Source organism: Serinus canaria, chromosome 13, assembly GCF_022539315.1.
Source record: "Serinus canaria isolate serCan28SL12 chromosome 13, serCan2020, whole genome shotgun sequence".
Classification (NCBI taxonomy): domain Eukaryota; kingdom Metazoa; phylum Chordata; class Aves; order Passeriformes; family Fringillidae; genus Serinus; species Serinus canaria.
This window is the reverse complement of record NC_066327.1, coordinates 17,377,884-17,396,880: the sequence shown is the minus strand read 5'-3', so window position 1 is coordinate 17,396,880 and position 18,997 is coordinate 17,377,884. Positions and strand designations below refer to the sequence as shown.

General features: G+C 50.7%; 2 protein-coding genes across 4 annotated transcripts in view; one reads left to right on the top strand and one right to left on the bottom strand.

The window, feature by feature from the left end:
- The window catches only part of NR3C1 (nuclear receptor subfamily 3 group C member 1), a 60,893-nt gene extending 53,142 nt beyond the window's left edge, over positions 1-7,751 (top strand). Inside the window, exons 7-9 of the mRNA XM_030229132.2 lie at positions 953-1,083; positions 4,239-4,396; positions 5,241-7,751. Coding sequence (XP_030084992.2) covers positions 953-1,083; positions 4,239-4,396; positions 5,241-5,393 — 442 coding nt within the window. The 3' untranslated portion in view covers positions 5,394-7,751. The remainder of the gene's footprint in view (positions 1-952; positions 1,084-4,238; positions 4,397-5,240) is intronic.
- Positions 7,068-18,997, bottom strand: part of ARHGAP26 (Rho GTPase activating protein 26) — a 113,979-nt gene continuing 102,049 nt past the window's right edge. For all 3 annotated transcript variants that reach the window (XM_050979801.1, XM_050979797.1, XM_050979798.1), the window contains one exon: positions 7,068-17,231. In XM_050979801.1, the coding sequence (XP_050835758.1) occupies positions 17,143-17,231 (89 nt within the window). In that variant the 3' untranslated portion in view covers positions 7,068-17,142. The remainder of the gene's footprint in view (positions 17,232-18,997) is intronic.

Sequence of the window (18,997 nt, the reverse complement as noted above, 5' to 3'; positions counted from 1 at the left end):
TGGTGATAACCAAGGGAGGGTGACACCTTATTTACAAAAAATGAGGTGCTGGCATCACTGCAGAGAGATTGTGTACTCATTACATGGAGTTATTTTGCTTTTCTTTTTTTCTACAAAAGAAAACCCATGGAAAATCATGAATCTGTCTTACGCTCTTCAGAATTAGTCTGTTCTTCATTTCCCACTCAAAACTAATTCTGCAATATTCACAGTAACCAGCTGTAAGAGCACAGATAAGCAAGATTGCTGTGTCAGATGAGGTATTAGATAAAAGCAGTTCCTGTCTTGATGCAAGGCTTCATTGAAATAGGGAAGAAAATTTACCAAAACATGATGTTTGTTATTCTGATTCCAAGATTTGCCTTTGCTTGTCAACATGACTTTCCATTTATGGTTAGAAACAAGTTTATTACGGTACAGAGATAATGAAGTTTAATTGCAGTGCTGGTCATTGCTGCAGGACCACAGATGGGCACAAGTATAAAGTCACTTTGAAAACTGAGGAGACACAGGAAGATACTCCTAAATACATAAATATGCATTAAATTAGGTGCACTTCTCAAAGGCACTGAAAGAATTAGAGAAATCCCAGCTCTAGTGTGGCACTCCATGGTGCTTCCCTGGGAATGTGAGAGGGGAGCTGGGACTGAACTTGATTTCTGTGCCACGTTGGTGCTGGGGCTGCTGAGAGCAGAGCTTGCTGCTGAGTCCTTGGTGCAGACAGGCTCCCTTTGTAGGGCCCTGGGGCTCAGGGGGTCACAGGGCTGCTCCTGCCCTCGGGGCCAGCGTTGGTCTGTGCCACCAAGGCGGTCACCTCGGGGACACACTGGCAATGGAGCCTCCTTTGCTGTGCCCTGGCTCACGTACAGCTCCTTGTCTGCAGGTGGAAAAGCAGACCCAGAGCATGCAGATGGCCAGACCTTGCCCTAACTGCTGTGCTTTTGTTCCTCAGGCAGAGGATGAATCTCCCGTGTATGTATGAACAATGCAAACACATGCTGATGGTGGCCCGAGAGCTGTCCCGCCTCCAGGTCTCCTACGAGGAGTATCTCTGCATGAAGACCTTGCTTCTCCTCTCTACAAGTAGGTGAACAGCTCAGTGCCAGCTTCTGGCTCCTGCAGTGTGTGGTGGGTTTGCAGGAGGTATTGTGGGATAGATTTATACAATATGCTCCATGCTGGTTTGATCTTGAGGTGGGATATGCTGGAGCTGAACGAGTCCCAGCTTGGGAAAATCTGTCTGTAGTGCATGAAAGCTCAAAGTGCAGTGTCAGAAATAGACACTTCTAGAATATACAGGACAACCCAACCTGATATAAGTGATTATTTGTAAATACCTTTCACAGTGATGTTTTTCCCCTCTGTTGATATCAGTGCTAGCCAGTGACTTTGTTCTCCCCTGCCTCATGGGGCTGCAGCTCCCTGAGGGTCTGACTGAGCTCAGCCCAGGCTCAGCTGCAATCCAGGGACTTGCAGAGCAGAGAGAGAGAGAAAGAAAGACTGTATGTGAGTGTGTCTGAGTGTGTCTGAGTGAGCGTGAGTGTGCTGGAGTGGGTGTGAGTGTGCTGGGGTTGGTGTGAGTGAGTGTGAGTGTGTGTGAGTGTGTGTGAGTGTGCTGGGGTGGGTGTGAGTGAGTGTGAGTGTGCTACAGTGAGTGTGAGTGTGTGTGAGTGTGCTGGGGTGGGTGTGAGTGTGTGTGAGTGAGTGTGAGTGTGCTGGGGTGGGTGTGAGTGAGTGTGAGTGTGCTACAGTGGGTGTGAGTGACTGTGAGTGTGCTGGGGTGAGTGTGAGTGTGTGTGAGTGTGTGTGAGTGTGCTGGGGTGGGTGTGAGTGAGTGTGAGTGTGCTACAGTGAGTGTGAGTGAGTGTGTGTGGGTGTGCGTGGTGTGAGTGTGAGTGTGTGTGAGTGTGTGAGTGTGCTGGGGTGGGTGTGAGTGAGTGTGAGTGTGCTACAGTGGGTGTGAGTGAGTGTGAGTGTGCTGGGGTGGGTGTGAGCCGGGCACCTCGCTGCAGCACAGCCTCTGTGTCCTGGGAAATCCCATCCTCTGTCCCATCCCACGCTCACAGGGTCCCCAGGGAGCTGCTCAGGCAGGGACTGACGTGTTCCTGCTTCAGAGCAGTGACAGAGGTGCCAACGTGTTTGAAAGGCAGCAGGAGAGCAAGTGAAGATTGTCAACAGACTTTGGTGCTTTGTGCATCATCCTCATCAGGTGCCTTGGCTTGGAAGGGACCTGAAGTGGGATGAAAAGTAAACATTATAAAGTTTATTATGCTGAAGGTGTAAACATTCCTTATCTTTAATGCTTCCAGTGAATAATAGCATTGATTCTCATACAGAAAGGAGGATTTGTTCACCTTGGGCTTTTTCTGGATAGGAGCAGGAGGACTGGGAACCCCAGCACTGCTCCTGTGTCAGGGCAGGGGTGATGGGTGTGGGCAGTGTGAGGGTGCCATGGCCAGTTCCCCCAGTGCCCCTCCAGCCTGGCAGTGCCCAGCCTGCCTCGCTGCCAAGCCCAGAACTGGGACAAGGGCTCTTTTCAGAGGAAACTTTCAGCCTCTCACGGCCGTGGGCTTTGTAGGAACTTAAAATTTCCCTGAAACTGCAGATTTCAAACAGTTCCTGTTTGATTCTGAAATCTCTCCCAGAAATTCCTCAAGTGTTTCGGGTGTGGTGTAGGGCAGCTTTCCTCACAGGAGCTGGAAATTTCCACAGCGAAATTTCCATGGCAGAAGTGGTGAGGAGGCAGCACTGGCAGGACTCAGCCCCTCCAGCAGCAGGGCTGGGCAGGGGCTGGCACTGCCCAGGGCCCTCTCCATTTCCAGTGGGAGACGATTTATCTTCATTTTGCCAAGTACATACATTGTGTGAGTGATACATCAGGGAGCTTCTGCAATTGAATAGCTGAGACTTCTATAGCTCTTTAATCCACCACTTGACAATTTGAATTTGTTTATTGTGTTTCTGTGTTAAGTTTTCCAAGAGGAGAGGAGGAGTAAAACAGGAATCCCACACAGGTCTAGACTTGCAGCTCACGCACAGACGTAGCTCAGAGACCTTTTCCATGTGAAGGATTGAAACAGTTGACAGTTCCATCTCCTGTGTAGGCAAGACAGACAAGAGACTTCATTCCAGAATCTCTCAGATGCTGACAGTGCAGGGAATGTTGGATTTCCTAAGGAAGGGAATGTGCTCTGTGGCCTCTGTCCTCCTGTCCTGCTTTCTGTCACCTTTGTCTCAGCTCTTTCTCTTCTCTGTCTTCAACTCTTTCACTTCCCCGAGGTGATCAGAGGCCTCAAGGGAAGCACCTTAAGGACCTCTGGAGTCCCCTCTGGAGTGCTCCATTTGTCTGGGTTGCTCCTTGGCCTGTGGAAGGACCATCCCCACAGGAGCAGACAGGCACAGGGAATTCACCTGGCTTTGACTCCCCAGGCCCTGGGTTCTGTCCCAGCTCCTCACCTGCCCAGCCCTGTCCCAAACAAGCTGTGTCCATGCCCAGTTTCCCATGGCTGGTGCAGTCTGTTTGTTGTCCAGTCTGTCACTGCCTTGCCTCGTTACTTGATCCATGTCAGGAGGCTCAGAACCAGATGATCTTTCACAATCCTTTCCAAGCCAAGCCATCCTGTGATCCTGCCCTTGCTCTTCCCGGGCACGCAGAACTTTTAAGGAACTTTCCTAATGTCCCATTTCTCCAGGACTGAAGAGCACAGGAGCTCAGCCCTGGTGCCTCTCCATCAAGGTGCTTCCAGGGCTGGCTGTTGTTGCCTCCGTGGTCCAGTTCCCCTTCTGCTGGTTTTGGTGGAATACCTTTGGAGGTTATTTTTTTTATTTTGCAGCAGGCCTGTGCTTTGTGTTCAGCTGGTCACTGTCCCATCCTGCTCTCTCCTCGTCTCTCTGCTGTCATTTCAGTCAGTCCAAGTCCTTTTCCTTTTGCTCATTTTCACAGAATCACAGAATAGTTTGGGTTGGAAGGGACCTTAAAACTCATCCTAGTCCATCCTGGCCTTAAACATTCCAGGGATCCTGGGACAGCCACAGCTTCTCTGGGCACCCTGTGCCAGGGCCTCCCCGCCCTCACAGGGAAGAATTCCATATTTTACCCTAAATGTCCCCTCTTGCTCCTTGTCCTGTCACTCCAGCTCCTGATGCAGACCCCCTCTCCGTGTAACTAGTGTAAGAGAGCTTTAACCATGTCCCAGTTCAGTCTGGCAGTGTGGTGAAGGTGGGTGTCCGTGTTGCAGTTCCCAAGGAGGGCCTGAAGAGCCAGTCCCTGTTTGAGGAGATCCGCATGACGTACATCAAGGAGCTGGGCAAGGCCATCGTCAAGAGGGAAGGGAACTCCAGCCAGAACTGGCAGCGATTTTATCAACTGACTAAACTGCTGGACTCTATGCATGATGTAAGTCCTGACAGGAATGCTGCAGGCATTCCAGAGAAATACGTTTGGGGCGGGGACAGCGAGCTCCTCCAGCTTTTTATTTAAAGGGACGAATATCGGGGAGGAGGAGGAGGAGGAGGAGGTCATGCTCCTCTGCTTTCTCACCAAAGGCAAATTGAGAGCCTTTAACATGGTCCTCTCAGGCTGCCTCTGCAGTGCAATCCACAGCAATTAATTGTATAATTAATCTCATTTTCAGTCTCTGCAGTTTTTAAAAGTTGTGTTGCTTTAAAAAGGAGGTGCTCAGGAACTGTGACTTTGCAGTAGAAGCAGAAATGTGGCATTTAAAAGCAGTCTAATCTCAGAGCCCAAGAAGCAAAGAGTTTATGGAATAGTTTGAAATTCTGTTAAAACAATGCCTCAGCAGTATGTGTGGGGTTAGCAATGATCTAATTTCGAAGGAATTTCCAGTTCAGACCGTCTCCTTGGCACTTTAATTCTAATTACACATGTAGCACAAAGCAGTGTTTAAGACAAGGGTAACTTTGAGACCTCACAATTACTGTTTTTTTCTTGTAACTGCACCAAGCACCTGGAAAGATCTAATTTAGCTTATCCATGTGTGAGTTATTTCTCTGCTGGAAAGGGAATTGGTACCAGATCTCCTCAGCGTTTGTAAAGCCCTGCACAGTCTGGTTGGTTGGTTTCCATCAGAGTGCCATGGACAGTAATTAATGCACTAAATGAGGATTCCTGTGCTCATCTTGCCTGAGCCCCATCCTGTGGGCAGGAGCTGGGGAGGAGGGAGGTGGATGTTCTCTGAGCGTCTTCATCTGCAAGTAATTCTTTGTCTTGTCACTCGTAGGTGGTTGAAAATCTTCTGAGCTTTTGCTTCCAGACATTTTTGGATAAATCCATGAGTATTGAGTTCCCAGAAATGTTGGCAGAAATCATCAGCAATCAGATACCAAAATATTCCAATGGAAATATCAAGAAGCTCTTGTTTCATCAGAAGTGACTGCCTTAACACAAAGGGTTGCCTTAAGAAACCGTCACACGATAGCTTTGTTTTGTAAAGAGAAAACCTACAGAACTTGTTCCTTTTGTCCTCGCAGGTGTTTCTTTTGTAATTATGCACTACATGTGGTTTACAGAGGGCCAAGAGTTAGGCTGGAGAAGCAGCGGATTTCTCGTGTTGGGGAAAGGATTGGGGAGAAAGGAAAGGAAAAGAAATCGTGGTTTTGGCAGAAATTTTCTCTCTCCCCTCGTGCACCATCCCTGGATGCATCAAACCACCAGTGACAAGCTCTGAGGCTGTTACGAACATTCTGCTAATTAATTAATTAATTGCTGCAGTTGGCTGGAGACAATTTTTTAGGCTTTTTTTTTTTTTTTTATTTTAGTAAAGTGTTTTGGATTTTTTTTTTTTTAAAGTTAAGGTAGTATTTTGGTTTATGCATGTAACCTGAAGAAAGTTTACAAGTGTATATCAGAAAAGGGAAGTTGTGCCTTTTATAGCTATTACTGTCTGGTTTTAGCAATTTCCTTTAACTTTATATACCGTGAACTCGGCTTGTTCATTTTTTCTTACATAATTTTTTTGTAATACTTCAAGATGCCTATTGTACAGCTGGTTTTTTAAGGTGGGGCAGCTCGTAGCTTTCCTAAATGACCTCTAGACAGTAAATACTCAAGTAGATTCATGTGAAACTGGGTTGGGCTTTTCTAACCTAACGCTTTCAACCGGCAAAGTGGCCATAAAAATTGGGTTTTTTCTAAGGGCCCGGGTGGGTGGGAGAACACTCTCAAATCTCATTTCAGTAGATCCAGATGAAACAAATCCTTTTGGTACATTGCAAAAGTGTTGGATATGCAGATTCATAGAAAATTATCCCAGTCCTAACTGGATGTAAATGAGCAGGTTATTTTATATAATGAAAAAAAAAGAAGCCTGATTTTTGCATATGATGCAACAGCCATAACGCAAAGAGTCACGGGCTGCATTGATGCCAAGAAGATCAGTCCTGACTGCCCATCAGGAAATTTTCAGGAAAATATGCATAGCTTCAGAAAAGTTTACTTCTGTGTGGAGAAACTCCGTTTTCTGTACACTTCAAGCTGCCATCCCACGAGTATTTCTGGAGACCCCAGGGACAGGGGAGGACGTGCGAGTGCACCCGGCGGCTGGGGTTGTTCTCCTGTAGGATTCCAGGATCCTCCTCTCCGGGGACTTGTCCACGCAGCTGGGATGGATCTCCCGGCTCCGAACTCACCTGGTTAGAGACCCAATTCCACATCTCCACCCTTCACTGACTGCTCCATCCTCTTTCCTGGAGAGCAGGAGAGCTCCGCTACTGAGTTTGTGGTCTTAGAGTTGTCCGTCAAACTTTCTGTCTTTGTAAGGCTGCAGCCCTTCACGTTGAATTCCTGGCGTGCCATAAATTCCCATAGGCCTTGTGGATTTCTCCTTGTTGCCATTGATGAGGATATTTTTGACATTTAGAAGCTGTAGTAGCCTTTTCTACGTGCACCTTAACAATTTTCTGTATCTCAAAACTGAAATATTTACTATGCCACTCTAAAATTTGATTTTTACTCGAAGTGGCCAGATCGTTTGTGTAGTAGAAATGAGAAAGATCGTCTGAGAAAATACAAAACCTAATATATTTTTATATTTAGTTATAGTTTCAAATATGTATAATCGGTATATTCGCTGATCCAAGAAAAAAAGGGAAGGGCTACTGCAGCTTTAAAAGCAATTTATTAAATGATTGTAAAATAGCTTGTATAGTGTATAATAAGGATGATTTTTAGATGACAGATTGCTTTATCATGATACATGTAATTATATTTTTTGTAGGGGTCACAGATATGCTGAGTGGAAACCGTCGCGCGTGGTTTGGCCGGAGGCAGCGCCGGGGCTGTCGGTGTTGGTATCCAAAGAAGTGCTCTGTTGAGAGGGGAAACCTGTGCTCCTGGGTGTTTGTAGGGTTGGGTTGTGTTCATGGAATCACTGTGTACAATTCCCGTTGGTTTGGGGGGGATACTCCTATCTGTATGGTCGGGAGCCGCTCCCGAGGCACGGCTGAACCAGACCCCGCTGCAAAATCTGTCACGGCTCTGACAGCAAAAACAGCTTAGAAATTGGGCAATAATCCACATCCAGGTGCCAGCAATATGTAAATACAGAGCGTGGGGTGTTCACAGCACATTTCTACATTGAGCAGACCTTGGTTTCCAACTGAAATAGGAAACTCAATTCTCATCCTTTCTTAAAGCTCTTTTTGAATGTTATACCTATTAAAAAAGATCCTATATTCAGTACTTTGGAGTAAAATAGCATCTTTAATAAAAGAAAATAATCACTCTTCTTTGATCTGTAAGGAATATGTACATTTTGTAATAGTAAAGGTCAGGATTTTAATTACAACTTCCAGCCCAAGTCATTGGGAATTGTCCCGCGCCCGTTTGCGATACAGATAGGAGTTTGTACTGGTGGGGCTGGGGGGTCGTGGGGAGGGGAAACCTGCTCTTTCTTTGGAGAATGTTTTATAAACTTGCATCCCCAGAGCCCTCGGTCAGAGCCTGGGGACGCCGTGTGCGGGTCGGGGTGCAGGGACCCCAAATTGTCGTTTTTGCCAGCAAAAAGCAACTGCAGTGAACTCCAACAGGTGGTGGAGTCCGGGGTTGGAACTGGATGAGCGTTAAGATCCCTTCCAACCCAAATTCTGGGGTTCTGCCATCCCCCCGTGAGAGAACCGGTCACATAGGAGGAGAGGCTCTCTGCGCCTTGTGTCTGTTTGCCTGTATATTCATTTTTAGTCTCTGGATTTAAGGAGAAACAGAGGAAACTGTGATGTTCGAGGAAGAGTCGTCCTGTACATGCTGTTCAGTTTAAACTTCACCAGTGAGAGTCCGTAGTGCTGTAGCCAGCAGTGAGAAGTCCGTGTCCTGTTATCCGTGGTCCGTGTAGCAGTGGGGAGTCCCTGCACTCTGGATAAAGCAGGGAGAACTCGGCCTTGGCCCTTCAGTGCCTTATCACAAAGTGCACGGATCCGCCCGCACCCGGGGGCAGCTCAGGACTCGCAATGGCCTTAGGGGGACACCGGGACGGGGACAGGGACAGGGACACGGGGAGGGGGGCGGGGGGCTGGGGACAGGTGCCAATCGATGCCGAAAAATGACCTCGCCATTTCCACAGGAAAAGGTAGGGAAGGAGGAAGTGCCTGGATGAACACGGGCTGTGGGAAACACCCTGCGGCCAAACTCCAGAGAGGGAGGACTTCAGGGACATGACTTAGAGTGAGGTTTTATAAAGATTGTATTCTTATATCCCTGCAAGTGTTGGAGGCCACCTCGGACGGGGCTGGGAGCAGCCTGGTCTGCTGGAAGGGGTCCCTGCCCATGGCAGGGGGGAATAGATGAGCTTTAGGTCCCTTCCGAGCCAGCCCAGGCTGGGATTCAGGGTCGCAGACCAGGCACGCTCTGCCCCATCCCAGTCTGCAGCCAGGGCTTGCTGAGCCATCCATGTCTCATAGGAACCAAATTTTCCGTGAAGGTCGAGGGCCTCTCCAGGCAGAGGCCTCGTGTCCGAGGGAAGGCTGGGAGTGTGTGGGAACGCCCCACCTCCAACCCCCTGCCCGCAGCAGAGGCAGCCATGGGTCATTACTCTATTTTGTATATTAAACAAAAAGATATATACTGGGGACAAATCCTATATCATACCAGTGTATGGCATTATTAAAAAAAATCATTATTTTTATCACAGCAATTTTAAACAGCATTAAAAAAAAAATTAAACCAGTGACTCCTGTTTAAAAATAAAAGTTGTAGTTTTTTATTCATGCTGAATAATTCTGTAGTAACAAGTCTGTAGTTTTCACCTACTCAGTGAAATGTTGGACTGTAAAAGCTTGTGTGGAATTGTTGAACATTTATTTTTTCATTTAAATTTGCTGTTCTGGTAATACAAAGCCACACATCTGTACAGAAGTTGCAGTAAATGTGAGCCATTTACAGCAATGCCGAATAATGGACAGAAACCATATAATAAAATTCTGCTTTTTTTCATTAAATGGCTCCAAAATGCTTCTGTGGAGTTTTTGTTGTCGTCTCGGAGAGGGTTGGGTCTGACATGGCAGGAGAGGAACTCTGTCAGTTTATGGTCCCTTCCAACCTCAATCCCTCTTTAATTCTGTGATTTTAAATGCATTTTGTCACTGCAGTGCTTCCCAACTGTCTGATACTCATCAGAATGTGATAAAAGCTCCCTCCCAAGGCAGGTGCCAGCTGCCAGACATTAGTGATGGAGGGAAAAAAATGCACTGAAAAGCCCCGGAGCTCACCAGGTGTGGGCAGGGGACAGGTGGGGGGGGCTGAGCTGCCCTGGGGTCCTGTGCAGAGACAGAACTGAACCCAGGAAAAAGGGAAGAGGACTTGGTAAATCAGCAGGGCTGAAAGGAGCCTCTCTGGCTGGGAAGATGCTGCTGGGTTCAAAAGGTCTCAGCCCTGGAGCAGAAGATGCTGCCTGGAGCTCCTTCCCTGCCCTGCTGGAGTTTCCGACGTTTCCAGCCCCTCAAACTGCCGTGGTTTTCCCCCAGCACAGCTCAGCCTTTCCCCCGAGCCACAGAGCGGGGCCTGCTGTAATAAAATCTCATTTAACTGCAGCAGAAAAGGCCGAGTTCCCAGCAGGGAACGATTTCTTTGAATTGTTTGCAATTAAAACAAAGCTTACATAAATTTCCCTTCGGTAATTCCCAAGCTGGATGGCTGGGGATGGGGGTCAGAGGCAAGGCAAGGATGGGATTTACGATAACCACGTTTGTTTGGGCCACAGTTATGGAAAGATGCTTTAAGGAGAGCCATCAGACACTCAGATAAAGAACTGCTCAGTGCCTCACGGGCTCCAGCCTCACAGTAAGTGCATCAAGCCCTCAGTGTGGTCACATTCCACCCAAAATCCCCTTTGTCCCATTCCTTTTATGAAAGCATTGATAGCAGAAGCCTCTGTGGCCAGGATCCGATTCCCTGTGGGATTTCTGCCCCTTCCCTCTGCACCCCCCCATGCTCCATGGTCCTGGGGGTGGGTTGGGACAGGGCTGCTGCCCTCCCTCACCTGCCACCTTGTTCTGCTGTTGTTTGCTGCCTTGGGCTCTCTCCTCAGCTTCCAGGAAATTGGGGTGAAGCCCAGCATGTGATTGCAATTCACCATTTCTGCTGTGTTCACATTATCCCAGTAAAATGATGGCATTTCAGACTGGTTAGGAGAAGATGCCATTAAATGCCATTTTTACAGCTCTGACATTCAAGATTTGAGCTTTTGAGTTCGTGTCTGCCCCCAGGATGGTCCCAGGGGGCTGGATTGTCCCTGGCCCTGTCCCCTCTGCAGCGTGAGCTCGTGTCGAGCTCTGGGCACACGGAGCTGGTCCATGTCAGGCACAAATTCTGGGGTTTTACAGAATAAAAGACTCCTTGGCTCTATGGTACTGCTTATCCCAAAGGGGCTCCCAGATGCTCTCAGTGCTCTTGCCAAGCTCCTGATGGGGTCCAGCAAGTTTGGTGCATTTCCTTACCAGGGTTACTGATAACTTCAATTATTGGTGAACCTGAAAATACACTGTATATTACATATAGTACATGGCCATTTCAAATTTGAAAAGCATAAATATTGGACTTGTTACAGTCTGGCTGGAGGAGCAGCATGGAGAGGAACCATCAGAAGGGAGTGCACTGGTGTCCAGTGCCTGAGCCCGTGGGTCAGCTGATAAAATCCAGTCTGGAGAAGGGGGGTGGCAGTAAATAGCCTTATCCAATCCATCCCAGGCCTGGCACAGCTCCAGAGCATAATGAAGGATATTCTCTGAGGACACAACAGGGAACCTTAGGTTAAAAAAAATAACAAGTGGAATAATAATAATAATAAATCATAAAAAATAATAAAAATAAGTGGAATACTTCTAATTACAGTATCTGTTTATTTGAGATCAAACCACATTAAAAGGTTGGGGCAAAACTGCTGAGGCAGCATCAGATGTGGGCACTAATTGTGCTCCTGATGCAGGAGATGGGGTGACACTTCCTGCTGAGGAAGGTGACCTGGTGTGCCCAGGGGGAATGTGTCCCCAGGGAGCAGAGCATGGAGGGGAAATAATCTCCAGGGACTGGACACGGGGAGCTGCATCCCTGAGGAGCTGAGAGGGGAAACGGGGGGACAGGCTGTGACACAGGTCTGTCCCATGCCGTCCTGTCACCCTGGGTCCTGGCCTGGCCCCAGCACAAACAGGGGGGACAGGCAGTGACACGTGTCAGGGGGCTGTTGATGCCATCCTGTCACCCTGGGCTCCTGCCCTGGCCCCAGCACACGCCTTTCTGGGCTCCTGAAACAACAAATCCAGAATTCAAACCCAGCATTTTTAATTCCTCATTTCTCTCCTACCCTTTTCCTTTTTACCCTTTTTGGCTCGCAGGCAGAGTTCCTCCAGCTGGCTGCAGCCAAGCTGCACGTGTTCCTACCCCAAACAAACACAGCACTGCCCTGCCAGGCTCAAACACAGCAATTACTAAAAATAATTTTTAAAAATCCACCCAGCCCAGCCCAAGCCTCAGCGAGTCCAAGGGAACCCGAGGGATGTGGCTCTCACAGCCTCCCTCCTGCAGCCCCTGCCCGGGCAAGGACAGCTCGGGGGTCCCTGCTGGGGTCCCGGGGGGCTCCTGCTGCCCCTCGGCCACTGCTCACGGCTGGGTTGGCTGAGCAGAATGGGGCTGAAACAGCTCAAAGCTGTCGGGCTAAATATATCCCCGTTGCTGGGGAAATAAATAATAAACAGCAGTGTGATGGGGATGTCATTGGTTCTGCTGGGGCTGGGGCTGCAGCGCTCCGGGTACCACACAGGGCAGCAAAACTCAACAAAAACTGGGAAAAACCAACAAAAGCAGCGGCTGAAAAAATAGCCCAGCCAAACCCAAACTTGGCAAAAAATAACCAGCAGTAAAAGAGAGGCAAAAGCAGCACGAGCATCTCCCAGACTCAGAAATATTAATGATAACGGCTGCAGCAAAATTAATAAGCTTTGAAAAGGAACCAAGCATCTCCAGGATCTCTGGGAGTGGGAAAGGGGGGGCAGCTGGGCATGGGGCAGAAGGGGCTGCCCCATCCCTGTCCTCATCCATGGGGCAGCAGAGGTGGCACTGTCCCAGGCCGGTGCCACCGAGGTGTCACTGCAGTGCCACGGGCAGGGCTGCAGCTGGCTGAGGTACCCAGGCCAGAAGGAGCCTGTTTGCTCCAGAGCTGGGGCAGCCTTGGGAACAGCCTGGCAGCCAGCAGGGACACGGTGCCATCGGCTGGAAATGAGCACTTACCTCTGAGTGACCGTGAGGGGCTTTGGACAAGGGCCTGGAGGGACAGGACCCAGGGAATGGCTTCCACTGCCAGAGGACAGGGATGGATGGGATCTTGGGAATGAGGAATTGTTCCCTGGCAGTGCCCAAGCCCAGGCTGGACAGGCCCTGGCACAGCTGAGGCTGCCCCTGGACCCCTGGCAGTGCCCAAGGCCAGGCTGGACAGGGCTGGGAGCAGCCTGGGACAGTGGAAGGTCCCTGCCATGGCAGGGTGGCACTGGATGGGATTTAAGCCCTTTCCAGCCCCCTGTGCCAGAGAGATGCTCACCCCAGGGGTACCTTCACTGTCAGCCACATTCCAGCCCTTCTGGGGCTCATCCCCAGAGCTCTCCCATCCCCTGTCCCTCCTGCTCTGCTCTTCACCCACAGCTGGCTGTGAGCAAAAGCTCTGAGCAATCTGCAGATATTTAATTATCTGATTGCTGGGGTAAGCTGGGTCCTGGGGCAGGGCAGGCCTGGGGGAGCAGCTGATGGGGGCTGTGGGGGGCTCCCAGAGGGATGGCAAGGACACAGCAGGGACACAGAAATCCCCCTGTGGAGATGGGATTGCTCCAGCTCCCCCCACTCCCAGCTCCAGACCCTGCTCTGCCATCCCCACCTAATCCAAGCTGGGCTGGTCTCCGGGGCAGCCGGCTCCTGCAGACTTTTTCCCTTCCTGCCTGCGTCAGTGAGTTTAGAGCCCAGGTGTGATTTTCTAGACCCTTTTGTCTGAGCTTTAGAAGCAGAATAAGCTTCATTAGCAGAAGGGAGGATTTACAATAAGTAATAGGTAGGTGCTACCTTGTGAGCTGTCAGCCTCGTGCTAAACTACCTGCAAACAATCAGCTCCACACCCAGAGCACAGAGCTTTAAACGGCTATTCCTCTAAAAACCTCTGCTTTTAATCGTTATTTCCCAAAAGCTAAAAATCTGAATTAGCCCAAATGCACAAACTAATTGCTTTGAGGTTTCTGGTTTGTTAGCAGAATTAAACCACCTCACAGTCACTAACATGTCTGTCCACCCTCAGGCTCTGGCTCTGTGCAGGTGACTTCCCCTTCATCTGCCCCAGATCCATCCCTGTGCTCTGCTGGTGCCCAGGAACCAGGGCTGTGGCCTCTTCTCCAGGCAACCAGGGACAGGACAAGAGGAGATGGCCTCAAGCATCCCAGCCAAGCCCAGTCCAACTGCAAACCAAACCCAACCCAATCCAACCACAAGCCAACACCAAACCCAACCCAACTAATCCAACAACCCAACACCAAACCCAGGCCAACACCAAACCCAGCCACAACCAACACCAAACCCAGCCACAACCAACACCAAACCCAGCCCAACACCAAACCCAGCCACAACCAACACCAAACCCAGCCACAACCAACACCAAACCCAGCCCAACACCAAACCCAGCCACAACCAACACCAAACCCAGCCCAACACCAAACCCAGCCCAACACCAAACCCAGGCCAACACCAAACCCAGCCCAGCCCAATTAATCCAAGTGCCCCCAAACCCAGCCCAAACTCACAGCGTGTTTGTGGAACATCAGCCCTTGGTGTGAAACATGGCAGGGCTGCACCAAGACTCCTCTGATGTCAGCTCCAACAGCCATCATTGCACCTTCTCTTTTTTTTTTGTGACTGACCAGGGGCCACAGGAGAGTCTCAGCCCACTGGCACCCAGCTTTTGTTTCATTTTGACTGATTTCTTTAATATTAACCATCAAATGCTGTGTCAGGCTGGTTTAAAAAAATATTTCCTACCTTTAATTTCTTTTGGAATAAACCAATGTTTACTACAGTATTAAAGCTGGCCCAAAATGGGAACATTAAGTAAGCGTTCCAGACAAGTTTTTCTTTTTGGAAAATTTTAATTAAAAAAAAAATATTCCACTGGCTCTCCTGTAGGAGCAATAACTTCTGCCTCAGTTTGATTTCCTTTCCTCCAGGAGACATCTCATAAATACATGTGTGTGGGACTTTTGTTCCCAGAAACTCTCTAGGTAGCACATCCAAGAGCTCCCAAGTGCCTCTGAAAAGGAATTTACTCTGGTCTCAGAGTAACTGGAGTATCCAGGAGCTGAAGGGGGACCCTGCATGGAAAGGTTTTGTGGGGACACGGCGGGAGCAGCGTGGTGCTGCTGCTCACACAGCATTGCTAAGCAGCTCCCCAAACACCCTGGCCCCAAATAATGCCTTTTGGAGGGCTCTTGGCAGGTTTGCAATTCCCATCCATCCCCAGCACTCGCTCTGCTCCAGCAGCATCCCGGCAAGGCAGGAGGGAGCTCGGCACAGGACAGTCACAAACACAAACAAATAGTGCTGACAGATGAAGGATGAAGGGTTTTTAAACCCTTCCCATCAGCCCTCCCCATCCCTCTCCCAGCCCCAAGGAGGGGCTCTCACAGCCAGCCCAGGCAGCCCCGAGGTCCCAGCACCAGCCACAGCCGCGGAGCAATGCTGGGGCTGGATAAAGCCTGGCCTCAGCCTAAGCCAGGGCTGGATACAGCCCAGACCCTTCTGATGCCAGGGCTGGATAAAGCCTGGCCTCGTCCTTGGCCTCAGGAAAGCCAAGAAATAGCACAAAAGTTGGCTATAGAATCCAAGGATGGAGATGAACCAGCAAAGTGCTAGGGAAACACCGGATTTTATCCCTACAAGCCCCTGGCCCTCTGCATCACCACCTCAGAGCAGAGACCACGAGGCAGTCTGGGGACCTCACGCCTGCCCAAACCATACCAGCCACTGAGGGTGTTCCCCAAGGGGTCAGAGTGCTATGGAGAGGGGGTGAGCCCATGGGAATGAGCTGTGCCACCCACCCTGGAAAGCAGGAAAATAATTACTGCCGTTTTCCTCTTTTTTTCCCCAAGACAAAAGCCCAGGAAGTTTAATTACAGTGGACAAACACATGAAGAAGGCTGAAATTTCAGCTGCCTTCTCTCTAAGTGACACCACGGAGAGAAGGAAGCAGCAGCTCCAGGCTGGGGGTCCGGGGGTTTGGAGCCTTTTGGTGACCAGCCTCAAATGTCCTTTGCTTCTCCCCTTACAGCTCTTCTAAAAATATCAAATATAGATCTTTTCCTCATAATATTTTAAGATAATCTATTTATACATTAATCCTTTCAAAAATAAAAAGTGACACATAGAGCAATTCAGTCACTCAGAGTCTTTAAAACTGTTACAAAAAGCCACGACATCCATCCTCAGCGCCACGGCCTGGGGGTTGAGACTTTCTTTTTATAAAATATGATTCCAGCTCTCAAAATCCCGGCTCTGCAGCCAAACAGGGCTCCTTCTCCACCCTCCCCCCTCAGCACGACCTGGAACGATGAGGGGTTTGCACTCCCACACTGCCCAGCCCTCGTGGCGTGTCCATGGATGCAGGAGCTGGGCTGGGGCAGCCAAAGGGCTCCTCCTGGCTCTGCACAGCCCCATCTTGGCCACACCAACAGCAGGGATGGAAATAATTCACCTGGCACAACCAGCACTGCACAGACTTGGCACAGACGAGGCTGCAAGCAAGGGGAGGCCTGGAAAACAACGCTGGAGAGAGGCAGAGGCAGCTCCAGCAGGGCCTGGGCACTGGTGGGAGCACAGAGGTGTCTGTACAGTGGGATTTGGGAGGGGCAGGTACCAAAGAGCCAAACAACAGCAGGGGGGTTTGTCTGGGGCCACAGCAGGAGGGCAGCACGGGCCGCTCACCTCGCACAGACTGAGGGCTGCCCCACAAAATCAAAATCCTGGAAATAAAAAAGGAGAGTTTGAGAGGTTTGGTCCAAAGCATCCTCTGTGCACCAAGCAGGTGCCTGCTGAGCCCTGCCAGCCCTGGGCCCTGCAGAGCCCACCCGGGGCTCACTCTTGCCAGCAAGAGCTGGCACTGCTGTGGCACAAGGAGGGGACACTGGCCAGCGCTGCTCGGCCACCACGGGGGCTCAGCCCCCCAGCCCTTCCCCTGCCCCAGAACTCCCTGGCAGCACCGAGAGCTGTGCTCGGGGCACCAGGGAAGCACAGGGAGCACAGGACTCCTCCTGGGTGGGGGCCCTGGGCTCCCTTGGAATGTCCCCCTGCAGGGACCCCCCCTGGGGGCAGCTCCGGCCATTCCCAGTCTTCAGCTCGGCCCCTCGGAGCATTTGGCTGTCCCTGGGCTGGTTTTCCATGGCTGGGATGTGCACTGAAGCACCCCCTCTCAGGGCTGGGGGAGCCTCTCCATCTCCCCAGGAGCGCTGCCTGCAGCCCAGCAGGACGAGAGGCGGCATCTGATGCACACAAACATCCACAGCGGGCACGGGGCTGTCCTCCCCGCGGTCACACGGTGGCACAGGGCACAGGGGCCTGCAGGACTGGCCATGGATACCATGGAATGCTCAGCAGTGGCTCCAGGCACCCCACAGTCATAGGAACTCCACGTAGTTCTCGGGGATCAGTCCTGTCTTGCCGTTGAGGGTCCCTTCCAGCCAGCCGGGCTCCTGGGACGGGTGGACTGCAGAGACAGAGGAAGGGCAGCTCAGACCTTGCATTTGTGCTCACTTTTAAGAAAGGGAACAGACTTAAAGATGATCTTCAAGGTCCCTTCTGACCCAAACCATTCCATGGTTCTGTGAAGACACCAAGGGGCTCAGGCAGCTGAAGTGCTCTGTCCCTGCCTGCTCCCCGTGGGACTCCTTGGCCTTTCCTTCAGCAAGTGAGCTGCAGGCTCCAAATACTCCCTGGGGCTGCTGGGCTGAGAGAAGTGAAGTATCTGGGATAAAAAAAGGGGCTCAAAACTTCCCCTGGATTTGAGCTAAGATCTTGTGGAAGTTGGAGAGAACGTGGTTAGCTCCATCACATGGTAACTCTGCACATCCCGCCTTGGCCTGGGCCCAGGCTGGGAGAGAAATTGTATTAGAGAACAATCCCAGTGGGAAAGCAAACCCTGCAACCTGATTGTGTGCAACCAGAAACCTGATCGGTCCTCAAAAGCCTTTCTTTATTCAATCAACCCCCAAAAATTTGCTGATTTTGCAGGAGGCAGGCCAGGGCTACGCCTGCAGGCAGAGGAACATCCCCTCTCCCACAGTCATGGTGGGAAGCCTGAGCTCCTGGAGCTCCCCGGGCTGCTGTGACTGCAGGTCTGGCCTCACTCCCTCACTCGTGTCTGGGTCAGTGACCTGGAGCTCTCAAAGTGCCACCGTGCCCACATGGGTGCTGCTCCCTGTGGGCAGCAGCAGCCCCAAGCCCCAGCTGGATCGAGCTGCTGCTCAGCCACGTGCAGCCCCACAGCAGCTCAAAGCCAAACTGGAACCTGGCTCCAAGTGCTGCCAAGGCCCCTTTGCCTTCGCTGGGGTTTGAGAAGGCCCTTGATCACAGCAAGAGTCCCACCAAGCCAGGCTGGCTGTACCTCACGTCCCCCAGCCAACGTGAGCCCCGGCTGCGCTGCTGAGTGACTGGAACACGCTGTGTACTTTTTCCCTTGAATAATCCATTGATTTTTATCAGCAAACATAATGTATTTAATTCAAACTTGTTCCCCTCCTAGCTGCTCTGATTCCCACGGGCCCTCAGAGGGGAGACCATGTTTATTTATAAGATGACTATGGAGCTGCTTCGGAGAAGGATTGTCTTTAATTCACATGTATTCATTCTCCTCCCCTTTCTGCTGTGTTCGCCTCTATATCCCTGGGCAAAAACAGTGCATGTGGTAGCAGCTTCCCAAATGACAATGCTTAACATTTAAAAGTCAAGAATGACTTGGAAAGGAGTAAAAAGTCTTTTCGTTACACTGGGATTATAACTAAGCCAGAGCTGCTCAGCTCCATGGGGCACAAACTCTTGGTGCAGGAAACACCAAATCTGAGTTCATTAGCGTGGTCTGAGTGAGCAAAGCCCACCTGCTCCAGCGCTCCTATCCTGAGGGAAAAAGCACACGTGGCTTTCCCATCTCCTGCACAAAACATTGCAGCAGCTGCCCCGAGTATTTCTGGTGCTGATATCTGGAATCTCATCTCCCCTGCACAGAACAGCTCTGGGAATGGCAAACGCTGGGGCAGGCACAGCTCACCAGGGTCTCCCTTGAGCTTAGGGGAGGGGTCGGGAGCCACAGGAGGATTTGGAGCCCAGGGGGTGTGCAGGGCCCGAGGGACAGAGCGGGAGCAGGGCTGGTCATGGCACAGGCTGGGAGCAGGGCTGGCCATGGAACAGGCTGGGAGCAGGGCTGGCTGTGCCTGAGGGGCCCAGGGGTGGGCAAGGCCTGAGGGACAGGCTGGGAGC